We start from the raw sequence: 17376 nt of genomic DNA, 5'->3' as shown, positions 1-17376 counted from the left end.
GGGAGGAAAGGTCTCGTGGGCATGGCGGCCTTTCGGCGTGCTCCTGCCGGCTGCTTTCACCAGAATCTTGGGCGGCGGCGCGAGGGGGGAGGAGAGGTGGTTGGTGGGGAAAGTGCGGGCTGAAATGCCCCCCCCCCCCCACCAACCGCTTCCGCTTATATGCAGGGCACCGCAGCCGCGAGGAGGAAACCCGCGTATTTCCGGGTTGTGGACGGGATTTTGCCGCGCCCCCCAAAAAATTTTTACGGGCCGGGACGGAATGTTGGATCTGATCGGACAGGTTTTTTTGTTCAACCCAAATTTTGATGATTATTTTGCAGGTCGGGCTGGGATACGGGGTCTGCTAGAGTTGCTCTAATAGCACCAACCTAGTGTCGAGACGCAATACAAACCACGCTCGGCCAATGCAATCAGTGTAGCATACATAGTGACAGAGGATGAAAAGTGGTTGACTATTGTAGTGGCCACTTTGGTTGTGGTGGAGATGTTTCCGTCGACTACGGGGCACATGTGGTGACTTTATCAATCTTAAGAGGGTATGTCGGCTCAGTCGTTCGAAGGTGCTTATAGGGGTAGGGTCTGCGTGTGCATTTTTATAGAAATGAGTATATACGCGTATATATGAGTGCCTATATCTGTACTATGTGCTAAAAAAGATATAAGATGTATAATTCATAAACCAATTATTAGCGAACCACATGTGGTTGGATGGTTAGGTGGACAATAATATTCTGAACTCACCAAGATTCAAGTCCTAATGTCTGCATTTATCCTGGATGCATTAAAGAAACAATTATTAGGCGCGCCCCCTCCTTGCAGCAACATTCTCTCGTAACAAGAAAAAAGAAGAAGAACCATCATCTAGTAATTTCCAAAACTGGCACGCATTGTCATGCACGCAAGCAAGAAAGTAGTCAAAGTACCACGTTCAAAATGCCTCCGAGCAAAGCTTGCATAACGAAACTGCTGTGCGAACGACACAGCATGCACGACAGCGGGACAAAAGCTTTGCATAATATCACTGCAGTCCTATAAGAGCAACTCTAGCAGACCCCACATACTCTCAACCCGTAAAACGTATTTGCAGTTTACAGAAAAATGTTTTTGCGGGCAGGTGCGGACGGCCACAGTTGCAGATCCCGCATAATAGACCCGTAAAAAAGGATATTTCTGGAATATGCTTTTTTTATGGGTCGGCTTTGTGGCGTCTGATCTGGCGCAGCTCCTCACAGCCCGCAAAACTTAAATTTGCACCTTAATTTGATCTAGCATAATGCATTTCTTTGCTTTTTCAACAATATTGAATACAAAACACATCACCAAATCTTTGTTAGAATAGCAAGATAAAAGAAAACAAGAACCACAAGTATGCATTTTAGGCCTTCTTTGGATTGGAGGATTTTCACAGGATTTTCATGGGATATCAATCCTCAGGATTGTTTTCTATGAAACGCATTTGGATCAAAGGATTGGGCCATTAAGATTCCTCAGGATTGGGTCTCCAAGGTGTTGATTCCAAAGGAATTTACACATGAGGTCTGACCTCTGGAAAAAATCCACAGGATTGGCTATGTCATGGCAATCAAATCCTCCATTTTTCCTATTCCTTTGTTTTGCAAATCCTGTGATCCAAAGAAGCCCTTAGAAAATTTCCAACTTCCATAACTGCTCCCACTAGTTGGACTAATATCTTTTCCATGCATTCATTGTTGATCTGCGGATTCTTGATCTTGCGTTCTTCTTTCTTCATCTTTGGTTTGAAGGAAGTAGACGTTGCTTCCCCTCTGGTTGCACATACAGTCGCATCATTGCCTTCGATTCTACTAAGGAGTGAACCAACATCTATTAAGTTTCTTTCTATCAATAAATCAATGTATTGGCCTTCCCAAAACCAAAATGAGCATCCATCGTCCTACACAAAAGAATGACCATGTTTTAAATGAGGATCCGCAGTTGAACTAAAGAATGAGCTATCAAATGAGCTACCGCAAGTGCACGTACCCCGTCGTTTTCGCATTTGAAGAACACCCATTCGGGGTGCTTCGACATGTCCGAAGTTAGCCGCAGCACTGTCCGTGTGCAGTCGTCGCACTATATGAGCGGCATCGGCAAGCCACAGAGATGATGCACGAGCGCCGAGCCCGGTGGACGGCCGAACGAATCCATGCCCGCAAACCATCGGCGGCGGCGGGCGGATGAACCCGAACCTGCATGCGGCGATGCGCCCTTGCCGGGGCTGCGGAAGAGGCTTCCCGACCACTCCATCGCTTGGCGCAGCAACAGGCGGTCGGAAAAGCCAAATCCGGCGGCCCGCGATGAAGTGCCGCAGATCTGCAAATCCGGCGGCCCGTCGGCGCAGGGGGGAGGAAAGGTCTCGTGAGCGTGGCGGCCTTTCGGCGTGCTCCTGCCGGCTGCTTTCGCCAGAATCTTGGGCGGCGGCCCGGCGGCGGCGCGAGGGGGGAGGAGAGGTGGTTGGTGGGGAAAGTGTGGGCTGAAATGTCCCCCCCCCCCCCACCAACCGCTTCCGCTTATATGCAGGGCACCGCAGCCGCGAGGAGGAAACCCGCGTATTTCCGGGTTGTGGACGGGATTTTGCCGCGCCCCCAAAAAAAATTTTACGGGCCGGGGCGGAGTGCTGGGTCTGATCGGACAGGTTTTTTTTGTTTCAACCCACATTTTGACGATTATTTTACAGGTCGGGGCGTGATGCGGGGTCTGCTAGAGTTGCTCTAATAGCACCAACCTAATATCGAGACGCAATACAAACCACGCTCGGCCAATGCAATCAGTGTAGCATACATAGTGACAGAGGATGAAAAGTGGTTGACTATTGTAGTGGCCACTTTGGTTGTGGTGGAGAGATTAGCCCCCCCCCCCCCACCCCAATATATCAAGGTTAATTAAAATATTGAGTTTAGAACTAAACATTAAAGTCTTATCTTTCCTTGTTGTCCATCTACAATGCAAAATTGAGACAAAAATATATTACATGAATCATGCTCATTGTCCATGCAGATAGTATACTTACTCCTATGCACGAGTGGTATCCCAAAAAAATTGCATATCCCTAACCCACTGAGGTTACCTAGTGAACCAAACGCCTATGCTTCGTGTAATGAAAGTGGCAGTACGACAAGTTTGTATCGGGATAATTCTGATACTACTGCATGTGTCACGGCTTCTAGAAGAAAACTCTAGTGGTACTGAGGTACCTTGACATTTGAATTGTTCAGGTTCAAATTTATTTATTGATTTTTTTTCCATTATCTAGATAGTTTTATCACTTCTACTGCTACTCCTATAGTTCGTAAACCAACTATAGTGCGTTATTCGTTATCCAATGGCATATCCAAGAATAAAAATCTGAAGACATTAGTCGCGGCCCCTCCTTGCTGCCTTAATAGCAACATTCTCTCGTAACAAGAAAAAAGAAGGAGAGACATCATCTAATAATCTCCAAACGGACACGCACTCTCACACACGCAACCAAGAAACCATCACGTTCAAAATGCGTCTGATCCATCTCCAAAGAAAATAAAAACTCCTTCATCGCATGCATTTACTTGTAATAAGCTCTACTAAGCTATGAATGCACCTCCAATCATGAAAGTGGCAGTACTATGAGTGTTGTAGCAGGATAATTCTGTTTTTTTAAGGTGTAGAGCGATAATTCTACAACTATTTTATGAGGAGTTAAGGACATAAATTATGGTGGCATATGGATATAGATGCCTTATGAGAAAAAGTACCTTGACGCATCTAACTTGTTTTTTCTTCCCAACGCAAGCTATCACTAGTGGGCCTCATCAAGCAATACACATGCATGTTATGCATCTCTACTCTTCGCTTCAACTTTTCCAGTTTTTTACATTGGATCACACTTATCCTCTCCAAGCGTCCGCCTTCTACTGAAGATCCCGCTACACTCTCCGAACCTATTTCTTTTGACACTCAATCCTACATGCCATGTGGGACATCATGTTGGGGGCTGTGCATTAGCCATGCCCTGAGACATCATTGCTACTTTTGCCAGAGAGGCCATGAGAAGGAGAAAACTCTTACCATCGATACAGGTGGTACGGTGATCCCTCATCATTTTTGAACTGTCGAGGTTCAAATTCATTTATTATTTTTTGCTCGTTCTAAAGAGATACATCTCCGTAAACCAATTATTAGTGCGTTATTGAATGGCGGATCCAAAAAGATAAAGAAATTAGGTGCAGCCCCTCCTTGCCTTAAAAGCAACGTTCTCTCGTAACAAGAAAAAGAGGAGGAGCTCTCTCCAAAGAGAAATGATGTTCTACCATGCACGGGATATCCCGTGCATGGCTAAGCCATCCATTTCTTGGAGATCCGGATGCATGCAGGTCTGAGCTGCTCTATTTTCATTCGCATGTTGTTTATTCAATTGCATCTATTCCCTTATATTCTACTACTCTTGTGCCTTGTCACATCAATCATTTATTACTATGCTTTATCCACCAAAGAATGCACAAAAGCTATGCTTTGTCCACCATCTCATGTCTTGCTTCACTCCCATATGTTTTTTCACGTGTTTACAAATTAGAAATCATTTTATCTTATAAACCAAAATTTCAATAGAAGATGCATCTGCATATTTGTGCTTCTCGTGACGAGGACTTTTAAACAAGAACATTCTCGAATATATTTTGACAAATTTTAAAAATCAAATTTTGAAACACGATGAAACTTTATTAAACACGGTCTTGTTTAAAATTTCACTATAATATTTTCGTGCCTGATCTTGTTTAAAAGGTCTCATCGCGAGGATTACAAATATGCAAACAAATCATAAATCAAACTTGAGCTTCATGATCTATGTGGGTTTCAAATATCGTCATCTTAAAATATAGTACTAATTGACTAGGAGAAAAGAGATAAGCTGATAGATAGAGTAGGTAATACTATTCACCTCACTTTGTCAGACACGCTTTCAAAAATACATCTGACATGGTGGGGTAGATAATGCATGCGCGGTATATACCGTGCATGGTAGATAATCCGCTCTCGAGCTCCAAACTCACACGCACTCTCATGCACGCAAGCAAGAAACTACCACGATTCAGAATGCTTCCGAGCAGAGGCTGAACTGCATAATATCACTGCTATCCTATAAATATCATCGACCTAGTGCCGAGACGCAACGCACACCAAGCTCGGCCAGTGCACCCAGTACGCTACGTACATACTCCTTGTGTGTGTGAAACCAATGGACCGTCGCGCTACCTTCGCTTCCCGGAGCTTCGCCGCCCCGAGCATCCGCATCAAGATCCCCGACCAGCTGCCCACTCTGTTCGAGCCGCAGAAGGCCACGCCGAACCCGCGCACCACCCGCTCCCGCACCACCGCCGATTATGCATCACTGTCGCCGGAGCGCCGTCTCACCGTGCTGGCCCTGCAGCTGGCCGTGCTCGAGAAGGCGGCGAGCCGGCTGGGCACGCTGGCCTTCATCTGGGCTACGGTCGTGCTGCTCGCCGGCTTCGCCATCACCCTGAGCCCAACCGACTTCTGGTGCATCACGGGCCTTCTCCTCGTCGAGGGCACCCGCATCTTGGGACGCAGCCACGAGCTGGAGTGGCAGCACCACCAGGCCAGCCGGACCCGCCCCGCCTCCCGCGCCGCCGTCCGCGCCTTCTTCTGGATGCAGCTGCTCTCCGCGTCGGCGTGCGTCTCCCTCTCCCTCGTCCGCCTCATCCACCAGCACTACGGCGGCACCGAGGACGCCCGCTCCAACCGTGCCGCAGCGCTCAACATCTTCTACGGCCTCGCGCTCGCCGAGGCGCTGCTGTTCCTTGTCGAGAAGGCGCTATGGGAGTGGAAGGTGGGCCACCGCCGCCTCCTCCAGGGCGTCGCCGACGACTGCAATCTCGCCGGTGCCTACGGCCAGGTCGCCGTACGCCGCTTCTTCTACCACTCCTACTCGCGCTGCCTCAACGGCAGCATCTTGGATGGCCTCCACATGTGCCTCGTCTCCTACGCCGACGACCTCATCACTGCGGGCTCGCACGACGAGCAGAGCCTTGGCGCCGGCATCCTCGTCGCGCTCGCCGAGTCCGACCGCTTCGCCGAAGCCACGCTCCGCAGGATCGGCGTCTCCGCGCCCACCATCGAGCGCCTCATCGAGATGCTCAGCTGGAAGGACTCCTCGGAGCGCGATGTCCGGCGCTCGGCGGCCGTCGTCGTGTCCATGCTCACCGGGAGGAAGCTCATCCTGCTACAAGTCATCGGCATCTCCTGTGCCATCGAGTCCGTCGCGTCGCTCCTCTACGCCGACCTCGACGAGCTCAACATCCTCGGTCTCTCCATCCTCAACAATCTGGCGCACGACCACGACAACTGCGACAAGATCGGCAAGACCAGGGGCCTCCTCGACAAGATCATCTCCTACTCCAACATCGACCATGCGCTGGCGACGACGATGCCCGGGGACATGAGGATCAAGGCGGTGAAGCAGTCGCTGCGCGTGGTGAAGAGGCTGGCCAGCACGATGGGGAACACCGGGAAGCTGCTCCGACGGGAGCTCACCGACATTGTTTTCACCGTGAGCAACGTCAGGGAGGTCCTGCAGCGGCACGACAAAGATGTCCAGTTGGAGCTGCACCAGATGGCCATCGAGATACTCACGAGTCTCGCCATGGACGATGAGGCCAGGGAGATCATTGGCGAGACGGGGAGCGTGATCAGCGTGCTAGTCGCCATGTTCTTGCCTGCGGGGCTTGCGACGAAGGAGTGTCAAACGACGGACGCTGTCCGAGTGGAGGCCGGCGAGGCGCTCGCCATGCTGGCTCTCGAGAACAAGAAGAACTGCGGGGAGATCATAATGGCTCTCGGCGGAGGGGTCTGGCGGCTTGTCGACGCTCTGAAGGACCCCATCGTCGCAGTCGGCGCCGCAAGGATCATGCGCAACTTGTGCTCCTACGCCGGTGACGAGTGGCAGATCCCGCTGAGAGGGGTCACCGCCGGCGCCGCCAAGGTACTTAGGTCCATCACAGTGGAGAAGGCCAAGGTCCTCAGCATCTTCATCGGGCTGGCGGCGCAGATGCTCCCGTACATGGTGCCCGGGGAACTCGGCGCGAGGCTCGCCGCGGCGAGGGTAGTGGACACGGTGCTGGCAAGGACGCTGGTGCAGGTGCTGCGGGACTACAGCCGCCCGTCCATGGATGTACCCCGGATCCGGCGGTACACCATCGAGCTCGCCATGGCCATGATGCGGTTGGACGCGCGCTACGTGGCCCTGTTCGTGGAGCTCGGGATGGAGAGCGAGCTGAGGTGCGTGGCGGGGACCACCTCGCAGCTGGAGTGCTTCAACGTCTTCTCCGGGAGCGTCGGGCTCAGCCGCCGCGCCACCAGCGTCCGCTCCCTCGTCACGTCGGCGTTGGAGCTGATGAACAAGGGCCGGAATTAAGCCCTAAAACCACTATATATATACACCTGCACACTGCGAGCTCCTGCACTATTTGTCTTTCTATTGCATTATGGTTCGTTATGTTAACATTATTATTGTGTATTCGTGTATCATTTCACACTACTCACACTATGGAGTAGTTCATATATACTGTAAAAGAACTACATAATTCCGTGGTATGTTATGTATACAATCAATGCAATATGAATTTATCTAGTACTACTCCGTATTATAAAATCTTAACATGTTAGAACTGGATGAATAATTTAACACAGTCTTTCTTTATTTAAACAGTTTTGCTAAAGCACATTTAGATGTGCCATAAGTATTGCACATCTAAGTCATATGTCATTGATTTAAACTCTCCAACTCCTTTATTTATTCATTGAAAACCAACAAAGAATCAATTATACACAAGTAAAGAGGAGATGGCAGACTGGCAGTAGGGGCCAAATAACTTAACACAATTGGGAGATGCCCTAAGCGAACGCGCGCATCAACTGTATACAAACTGTTGCATTCCACAAAGTTGCTGAATATGGCGCTCCGAATGCATTAATTGGAACAGTTTTGCTAAGTCTCAGTCGACGTCTACTTCGTTATGTCTCAGTCGATGTTATATTTCATTGATCTTGCATTAAGATTTGTACAAAAAGTTCTTTTCAGTTTTTTCTTTTTCTTCTCATATACCATATCACTTGGCTGAGACTTGGTTAAGTCTCAGTCGACCAAGACCTAGACACATCCTGGAATTGGCTTGAACACTCTGACCAGATCCTCTCTGTACTGAAACCGGTGAAAACCACGAGAAAAAGATGTTTTGAAGTTTCAAAAAAAATTGAAAAAAATGTGGGATGTTAAGAGGATGATGTTTTATTGCCACACAAAATTTCAAATTAAAACACATTACAAGATGTGAGCTATGAAAAAGACAAAATCAGCGTTGACTAGTGCCAAATAGTAATGTCACTATTCAGGGCTGAATTTGTCTTTTTCATAGCTCACATCTCGTAATGTTTTTCAACTTGAAATTTTGTGTAGCAATAAAACATCACCTTGTTAACATCCCATATTTTCAGTTTTTTTTGAAACTTTAAAATATGGTTTTCACGAAGTTTTCATTGAATATTGATTTACGTATGATATTCTCTCTTTTTTCTGCCATTGCTGTGAGACGCAAGCTTTGTGTTTTCTGTGAGAAAAAAACCTACTGGAACTAACTACTCACTTGTGTATCCCAACCGGACCGGTCCCCTTCCATTATTGGAAGTGGAAAAGAAGTGGGAGCAAGTTGAGAAAATATGAGGATACAACTAGTTCTAGATGAACCCCATAAACTATTTTCTAGGATCTTTTTTAGCAATTCAGGAAAAAAGTCAATAATCTTCGATACCTTTTTCAAACAAACTTGACATGTCGGCCTACTCATAAAAAAACGTACAACAAAAGAATCCCCATAAAGAATCTGAGCATAAAAACAAATTGTCCATGACAATATAGAGTGACTAGTACCTCTAATATAGTGTTGATTTTGACTTTGTCCTGTACAATATAACGGAAGTCATTTCATCCCTAAATTTTTTACATGAGTGTAACATTTCATCAAATTTGTTGCCAGCAGTTTTCATTATTTTTTGACCATTTTTAAAATTACTAACTTAAAAGACGGGTTCATATGCCCCCATGTTCCATTCGTTCCATTCCAAGCGAGTTGGTGCAAAAGAATGAAACCAAGCAATTGATTGCCAAGAAAAATTAGGACAAAGGGATCTCCTTATAAAAGAAACATTGCACCAACATGTTTTTCCTCGAAAAGGTGGTTATACCCCTGACCACTATATCATTTGAGATGCACACAAACGTTTTGTTTGGTTTTTATCAAAAGGCGGTACAAGGTAGCAACTAGCAAGTCTGAATAAAAATGGCCACAACTGGGAAACACGGGCATATATGACTAGTGGTGATTGGATAATAGAAAAAAAATCCCCTCCCCCCCCATCCCCCCCCCCCCCCCCCCCCCAAAAAAAATAATATGAGATTAGTGCCTTACTTGAGGATCTTCCTAAAATAGTAGAACATATGCCCATTCAATCGGAATTGAGCATCTTTATTGAGATTCCCCGTCCAACATCTAAAAGGTGGTCCTAAGGATCTTCTTGAAAACAAATGCCTATTCAAACGGAATTGAGAACAAAATACCCATGTTTATTGAGATTCCGCGTCCACCATCCAAACGAGGGTTCTTACCTTGAGCCTTGTCTCAAATATATCATTCGGGTTCTCCATCTGATCCATCATGTAGCTATGTAAATGACATGCAAAAAGTTTGGGACCTTGGTCCTGTAAAAACCATAGTCATTACGATAAAGCCAAATTGCCCAAAGCAGAGCGCACACCTCGACACCAAAGAGCACATTTGAGGAATCTTGAAAGCAATGAGGACGTGGAGCATAAACACCGTCATTGCCGAGGCCAACCAATGAATATCGGGCATGGTTTTTCACCCAAGAGCTCAAGATGTTCTGTGTTGCCATCATCACTTGCCGAAGAAGGCGATGTTGCATGGAAGGGTACACCCACACACAGTGAGGAAGTACGAGGTTGTAGATGTCATGGTGGAGTTGTGGAGGGTCAGCCAGCGAGTGTCGCGTCAAGGAATACGATCAACCGGCTACAAGGAACAGGGGAAAAGAGGAGCGGCAGCGGAGAGCCATCAACTCGGCCATCTTGAGCCAGCCAAATGTGAAATGAACTAGGGAGCGAGCTTTGCACAAGTGCAGAAGAACGATGTGAGGGATGACAAAGTCTTGGCCAGACGGCTATCAATGCAGTGAAAAAGAGATGTGAGGTATATGCGTATGATATACCCCGTGCATGCATTCACCGTGCGTCATCGCTTTGATATTGATGCCACATTTTCTAAAAAAAAATTAAACTAAATCTTGGTTTCAAACTGTTACACATGATGTTTCGTTGTGTTCTTCTCATGTTTCAAGATGTATCATAATGTTTCGTTGTGTATTGAAATGAGCAAAATGACCCATAAAACATTGCATGACACTACAAAACAAAGCAAATTTTGTCACAGATGGCAAAAATCTCGAAGCAACGACGGATGGTGTATAGATGTTCTCCCTCCGTTCAGATATATAGGGCCTAATACATTTCTTGAGATTGCCTTTGACCATGGGTTAAAGCAATAATATATGCCATGCATGTTACGCAAAGCATAACGTCAAATTTATATGTGAAAGAAGTTTGTAATAATATAATTTTATATCATACATTGCATATATTAATAATATTATCAAAAGTCAAAGGCAACCTTCTGCTCCTGCCTACGAAATCTGTGGATACGGCCAACCATGTGTTGCACAACAGCTCATCCTCCATGCTCGGGTACCCCACCATCCTTCATACTCTAAAAAAAGATGAAGTTCGAAATAAGCTTAATGACGTTTGATCGGACACCTGCCGGGCGTGGTGGCTGTCATCGATGTCGTCAACAGGGAGCGGAGTGTACCTGGTTCCAGACGGATCCTGGGTGGACGACGCCATAGTACAAGGCGAACGGGCGCGTGGGTGGTGGTTGCGAACGTCCGGCAATGCCCGTGCGGCGGTCGGAGAGGTACAATAGCATCGACAGAGGATGAGGGCGCGGATGCAAAGCAAGGGGGAGAAGGGGTGGAGTGCAAGAGAATGGGGCCGGGAGTAGGATTTGAGTGGCACAGGAGTGTCGGAGTCCTACATGGTTGTTGTCCAGACTATGCCTTCATATCAAACAAATAAGATGAATAAGAAAGAAAAAAGTAATTGCTTCAAATGTTACTACCTCATCAAATCACTTTCTTTCTAATAGTTACCTTGTAATTATTTTTGCACTTTCAAACATCTTAGTAAAACTGACCCAATCTTGTTCCATCAGGTATGTACCATAATTGGACATAATGTGCAGTGTGGTAGTTTAGATGAGGAGGAAACGGTAAATGTCAACAAGGCATAGGAGTATACTGATTCTTCATCAATCTACCACTTCACTCAAGGAGGTTTACAACTAGCTATGGCAGTTTGGAAGTTCCTAATTTGTTGCTTATTTGTTACTGCCTCATCAAATCACTTTCTATCCAATATGAAGGCGCATCTAGCTATAGCAGTGAATTATTAGTTTATTATGTGTAGTTTTGAATTCATTCATACTTTTAGGTTTAGGTCGCAACTGGCAGTCGAGTAGACGGTTGCACCTCATGAATCTACAGTTCTACACCCTAACCCTAAATCCATGAAGGGGAAGGAAAACATGGTTACCACACAGCTCAATATCATTATTTGACGTGTTCTCCCTCCTTGTAGTCAAAAAGAAAAACCGCACGCCAAACAGCAACCTATTGAGCTTGTTTGGCTTCCGTTTTTATGATTAAGCTGGGAGACAAAATCAGATAAGTTGGTTGGGCGTGTAACAATGACTTCTGAAATTTTGTTCCATTTCCACGTGACATGCTGATCCCGAAGCAGTGTGGTCTTCTTCCTCGCTCTGCACCCATTTGCAGGACATGCTCTTACGACAAGAATGTATAACTGCACAGGATATCATATCAGGAGCGGCACTATAAGACGTCATAAGAAAAACACAGCACAGGGTACACAAAGATAACTGAACTCGTGGTTTCGTGGTGATACAATTTACAACAACTCATCAGTCCCATACACACTGCCGAGAATAAAAAGCTGGATAGGATAGCCTTTGCGCGAGGAACTTGGCAAGTTTCATAGCCGCAGGCCCAGGTCTAAGAACATCCGTGCTACCCAAAACAGAACAGGGATTGTCGTCCCCAGCACCTATGCACCACCCTCCTGGAGCCGGCTCTCCAGGCAGGCGGTGTAGAATCTCCTCGTCGATGTGGTCGAGCACAGGGTCATCCTTGGCGAATCTAGTCCCGAAAGCTGCACTGCTCGCTGTCATGTTTTCCGCATCAGTTAGGGTCAGCAGACGGGGATCGTTTTTGGACGTTCCATCCGATGCCCAGTAGTGCAGGTCATGGTTAACAACGGTCCTGTTGAACTTAGGGGAATTGCAGAGGACTGTCTGGAAATACTTCCTGTGTGGCAAGGGCATGTTAGTGTAGTACATTAGCATAGTTCTCGGTAGATTATTTGTTCCGACGATACAATACTCGGTAAATTCCCGAGAAAGGATGACAGATGAAGAACCTGCAAAGAGACAACATTACAAGTAAATACAGGTTTATTTGCACCATTATAACCAACAAAAAAATATCATATTAGTACAAAACAATATCAAAAGGAGCTTCCATCATAGTATACATGCAGATTAGTGAAATACTCCCTCCGTTTCAAAAAACTTGTCGTTGTTTTAGTTCAAATTGGAACTAAAATCACGACAAGTATATATTAGAACCATTCCAGTTGTATAAGAAATACAACTATACCTCCAATCATACACATCACAGTTATATGTACTGTAATATCTAACAACACAATTATGGCAGGTATTTGGCTAGTTAGGTAAAAGAAAACAACAACTAAAAATGCGTACAAGGAATTCAATGAAGTGAACTGTTGGGAATCTCAAAAAGGAAGTGAATAGTTAGACATTTAAGAATACGAATTTGTCGAGTAAAATGGTATAAACGTTCAGAGCTCTTGCAGTGACAGGAAAAGCAACATGAGAATGGGGTTAGGGTTAGCCTACGATAGCCCTGTATGACAATAGTGTCCTTCTCCTTTACATATCTATCATATCAACCCTGAATTTATTTCCATAGTGTTGACACGCAAGGATAAAGTTGCATACAAATATACCCGCAAAAATTTAACACAAGGATCTACCGTACGGTCCAAGGTTTAACTTAGTTTGCACGCATCTATGCTTTCTACAAGTGCTCCGCAGCCATTCTTTTCCTTACTTTATTCTGCCAATTACTATGCACTTATTAGCATATACATCAACACTGAATATCATGTTTCTAGTGCAATTTTTTATTGTCAATAAACAACATCAGTTTATATCAGGATGTTCAAACCTTCATTCAAGTAATTCTTACAAGACCTCCAGAGATTTAAAATGGAGCTTGGAGTGTTCAAATATATGTTGTTCGACATATACTAGTTTGCACATATTACCATGAATAGGCATACCCTAGAAACAACAGTTTAATCTGATGAGGAGATCTTATCATAATGTGATGGTGTGCAAGTATGAATCAGATAAAGGCATAAAGCAATTACAACCCCAAACATACTAAACGCCTTCTAAAAATAAGTACCATGAATATAGCAATAACATCTTCATGTGGTATTGGTTCAGGTGGTACAGTAGTAAAGCAAAGATAACTGTGACAAACTATGAGTCGATGCTTGATAATATAATGCCATGCATGAATAACCATTAACCAACGGTCAGGTCAACGAAACACACTAAACGAATAGATGATTAAGAATTTTCCACCTGTATACTCAAATGTGTATCGTGACACCATTAGCATCATGGCATATAATATATGATTCCAGATTTTCTCAAACATAATGGGAGTATCTACTGACAAATATAGAAATGCATTAGCATCTCACCGGTAAATAATTTGTATGCACTTGGTAGTTCACGCTTTTGAGTGGCATAAAAAATGTCAGTCCTTGATGAGAGGTATAGACCAGGATCAACAACAATTGGTCTTATATGTCTTGACCTGCACAGACATACAATGCCAATATCTTGAACTCCCAAATCCGAATGAACAAAGTGACAATTCAGAATTATGAGATGCCCTTACTCCTTCCAACCAATATAACTGGTATGCTGAATGAAGTTTATATCCCTTGGTAGATATGATAAGACATGCAGGAGATCTGCCAAAAAATTGTAGTCAAATCAGCTCAGAAGAGTTAAGTCCTACAGAGTACAGATTAAGCTTCACCTAATAGCTGATTAGCTGTTATTAGTTCCCACTTAGGATTAATGAAATGCCAATACATGAAAGCTATCTACCATTCTGTTCTACAATTTTATAACCAAGAAACTCTATAAAGCAGTAGCAAGACTCTTTTAGAAACAATATAGCAAGTTCCACTGTTTCAACTTCAACAAGCAAAGCCAATGCATGTGAAATACGGCAAATACTCAACAAGCCTGAACATGAGGCATGGACTTATTTTTTTGTTCTACTTCCTCAGCTCTAGGTTACAACAAAACTAGTCCTCTGTCTGGGTCTAATACAAAGCATAAGAGATAGCAATTATCTTCTGGAACCAGATTAGATCACCATTTTCATGCCACCTATGCCTACTCACCCGAATAATTTCCAAATCATTCTAGTAAGTAACGTTTTAGGGAGGGAAAGCAAAAATAAAGTAGCATGATGGAAAGATATTTATGCTACCGAATAGTAACGCATTTCCATTTTGAATTCCTTCTTTCGACGCATTAAAGAGTGAATACAACAGACCAAGTAGCATATGCTCCACATACACACAGATGTGGTTGCATTTTTTTTTCTCGACGACACGACATAAGGTAGAGCAAGCGTTAATATGATTCTGCCATGACATTTTGTGGTTGCCAGAGTTAAACAAGAATTATTATTTTCCACTATGACAATATGATTCTTGAAACACTTAGTTCATTCAATCCCTAATGCATTGAAGTTTATCTAGCTAATGCCTACTAGTACCCTAATTTAGGGTCCTTTATGCTCATTCAATCAAGAGAGATCTATCTACATTAAACACTCATCTATCTCACACATAAATAATCCCTGAGAAGAAGAAGGAAATGGCAACTAGATTCACAGTTCTGTACTAACAAGTAAATGTCTAGATCTGTGTAGAACAAGTGAATGTCTAGATCTGTGTAGAACATAAAGTAGGTGCGGAGCTCTCCTGCATGATTCAAAGAAAGAAGTAGGTGTGGAGAGAAGAATCACCGTCGGGGGTGACGAGCGGGTAGTCGCCGGCGTCGAGGTGCACGAACCAGTCCCAGCCCTGGCCGAGCCGCAGCAGCAGAGAGGCGCCGTGCAGCGCGGCGGCGAGCGCGGAAGCACCGCGCGGGTTAGCGAACCCAGGGTCGCCCACGACGTGGACGTTGCCGGCGCGGCCGGGGCCAGCGCGCACCTCGCGGGCGAGCCGCACGCGGTCGGACGCGGGGGCGGCCCGGTCGAGTAGGAGGAGGTAGAGGTTGCGGGGATGGTAGGTGGCGAGGAGCAGGCGGTGGAGGCGGTCGGCGTCGCCCGCTGAGCCGGTGAGGAGGAATGCGAGCGCGGGCGGGGCTGGGCCGGCGGAGTCGGCGCCGGCCGGGAGCGGGGCGCGGTGGGGCGCGTCCGGAGGCGCGGGCGTAGAAGGGGAGGAGGAGGAGAGGAAGTGGAGCAAGAGGAGGAGCAGGAGGGAGACGAGGAGGAGGCAGGGGAGCGGGCGGGAGTCCTTGGGGAGGGCGGAGGCGGCGCCCGCGGCCGGCGCGGGGGAATGCATGGGGGACGGAGGCTGCGCGGAGCGCAAGGATCGGGGCGCCGTGGAAAGAGGAAAGCTTTGCGAGTTCGGTGGACGGAGTGGTCTCCCTCGCGTTTGGTGCACCCGATCTGATCGAGTTGGTTCGATTTCGTGCGTTCTACTCTTGAGTTCATGAATCCATTATTTGTTTTCATTTCATCAGGAGTGACTATAATTTTACAGCCCCAATGAACATCCGCCTTTTTTTTAACACAGACGCAAACGCTCATATACACGCGCATATACTCATCCCATGAACGCACACACGTACATTCTATCCCTACGAGCATCTCCAAAAGACCGAGCCGACATATCGTCTTGAAATTTATGAAGTCACCGTACGCACCTCGTCGTCGACGAGAACGTCCCCTCCCATTGAATGCGCATCGCCGAAAATCCAGAAATAAATCCAGAAATAAATGCGAGCACCAGGATCTGAACCCTAATGGGCTGGGATACCATAGCCCCTCTTGCTATACAACCACATGTTGGTTCGCATAAACATCCGCCTTTAGATACGATCCGATCCTATCAAATACATGGTTATTACTATGCAACTTGAAAAAAAATCTGACAATTTTTTTGCACTACATGATAATTTCACTTTAGAACATGACAAATTTTACATAACAATATGGTAAATTTATCTGTTTTCGCATAACAAATCTGGATCGTCGGCAAACGCTAAAAATCCGACGTCGAAGTTTTAACATTTATCATAATTTAGTAGTTAGTACTTCATCATCTCTTCCACAGTTGATATTGGTAACCATTCGATAAAGATCTTCATGCTCCTATTATCTTTTTTTAAACTGCCCTTTTAACACTTTGTTCATTGTTTGGTGGGATCAATCCTATTGTAAAAGACCAATCAGAAAATTGAGATTTACGGAATCGACTTGTGGCTTAAGCGGCTCCTATGCAAAACACACCTTCTGCACTCCTCCTAGCAGAAAAAACTGAAATCAGTGAATCTCTCTAAAATCATGGAAGCCAGATCTTTTAACAATTGCCTTTCAGATATCCACAACATCCTGGTTACCATACTCAAGAATCATGAACTGAAACCCGGTTCACTGCCATTTGAGCAACATCCCGGGATGCCAAGACCTCGATCACAAAAGGATCAGAAATTGTCGTGTGCTTGGTGCATCTGATGTGAACCAAATTACCTTCATGGTCGCTAAGAATCCCCATCGAAATTAAATTTGATTCAACCATGATCACGCCTCTTCAATCTTTCCACGGGACGAACAACAACCTCATGTTCAAGAATCTCTAGTGACGACAAGAGCTTGTGAGCTAGCTACATCGATTTTATGGATGGTACTTTACCTCTTCATGAGCATACTTATTCTTGCTATTCATATTGCCAACATAATAAAGATAGTGATTGCACTCATCTTCTTGTCCAGAATAAATGTCAAGGAGATCCTTTGCCTGCGTACCTGGAT

The 17376-nt window shown here is 45.5% G+C and overlaps 2 protein-coding genes across 2 annotated transcripts; one reads left to right on the top strand and one right to left on the bottom strand.

Annotated features, from left to right (window-relative positions):
• The first annotated feature begins 5230 nt into the window (after window positions 1–5230).
• LOC123084271 (uncharacterized) lies at window positions 5231–7447 on the top strand. Its single transcript, XM_044505963.1, has one exon. It carries the CDS (start codon window positions 5231–5233, stop codon window positions 7424–7426), a length of 2196 nt encoding a protein of 731 aa, XP_044361898.1. The 3' UTR covers window positions 7427–7447.
• A 4617-nt stretch (window positions 7448–12064) lies between these two features.
• LOC123088130 (beta-glucuronosyltransferase GlcAT14A) lies at window positions 12065–16018 on the bottom strand. The gene is made up of 4 exons (XM_044510295.1): window positions 15364–16018; window positions 14215–14290; window positions 14015–14130; window positions 12065–12634 (listed from the first exon to the last, which is right to left on the bottom strand). Exons 1-4 carry the CDS (start codon window positions 15902–15904, stop codon window positions 12120–12122), a joined length of 1248 nt encoding a protein of 415 aa, XP_044366230.1. The 5' UTR covers window positions 15905–16018; the 3' UTR covers window positions 12065–12119.
• Between the last annotated feature and the right edge of the window lie 1358 nt (window positions 16019–17376).

The sequence above is a fragment of the Triticum aestivum genome, chromosome 4A (genome assembly GCF_018294505.1).
Source record: "Triticum aestivum cultivar Chinese Spring chromosome 4A, IWGSC CS RefSeq v2.1, whole genome shotgun sequence".
In the NCBI taxonomy this organism is placed as follows: domain Eukaryota; kingdom Viridiplantae; phylum Streptophyta; class Magnoliopsida; order Poales; family Poaceae; genus Triticum; species Triticum aestivum.
Note: the sequence above shows the minus strand (reverse complement) of the source record. Positions and strands in the feature narration are given on the sequence as shown.

Bases quoted from the DNA above. Each gene is read 5' to 3' on its own strand.
- LOC123084271 (XM_044505963.1), top strand. From the start codon at position 5,231: ATGGACCGTCGCGCTACCTTCGCTTCCCGGAGCTTCGCCGCCCCGAGC.
- LOC123088130 (XM_044510295.1), bottom strand. From the start codon at position 15,904: ATGCATTCCCCCGCGCCGGCCGCGGGCGCCGCCTCCGCCCTCCCCAAG. The intron at 14,131-14,214 runs GTAAGGGCATCT...ATGTCTGTGCAG, and splicing joins AGTTATATTGGTTGGAAGGA to GTCAAGACATATAAGACCAA. The intron at 12,635-14,014 runs GTGAGATGCTAA...GTCTCTTTGCAG, and splicing joins TGCATACAAATTATTTACCG to GTTCTTCATCTGTCATCCTT.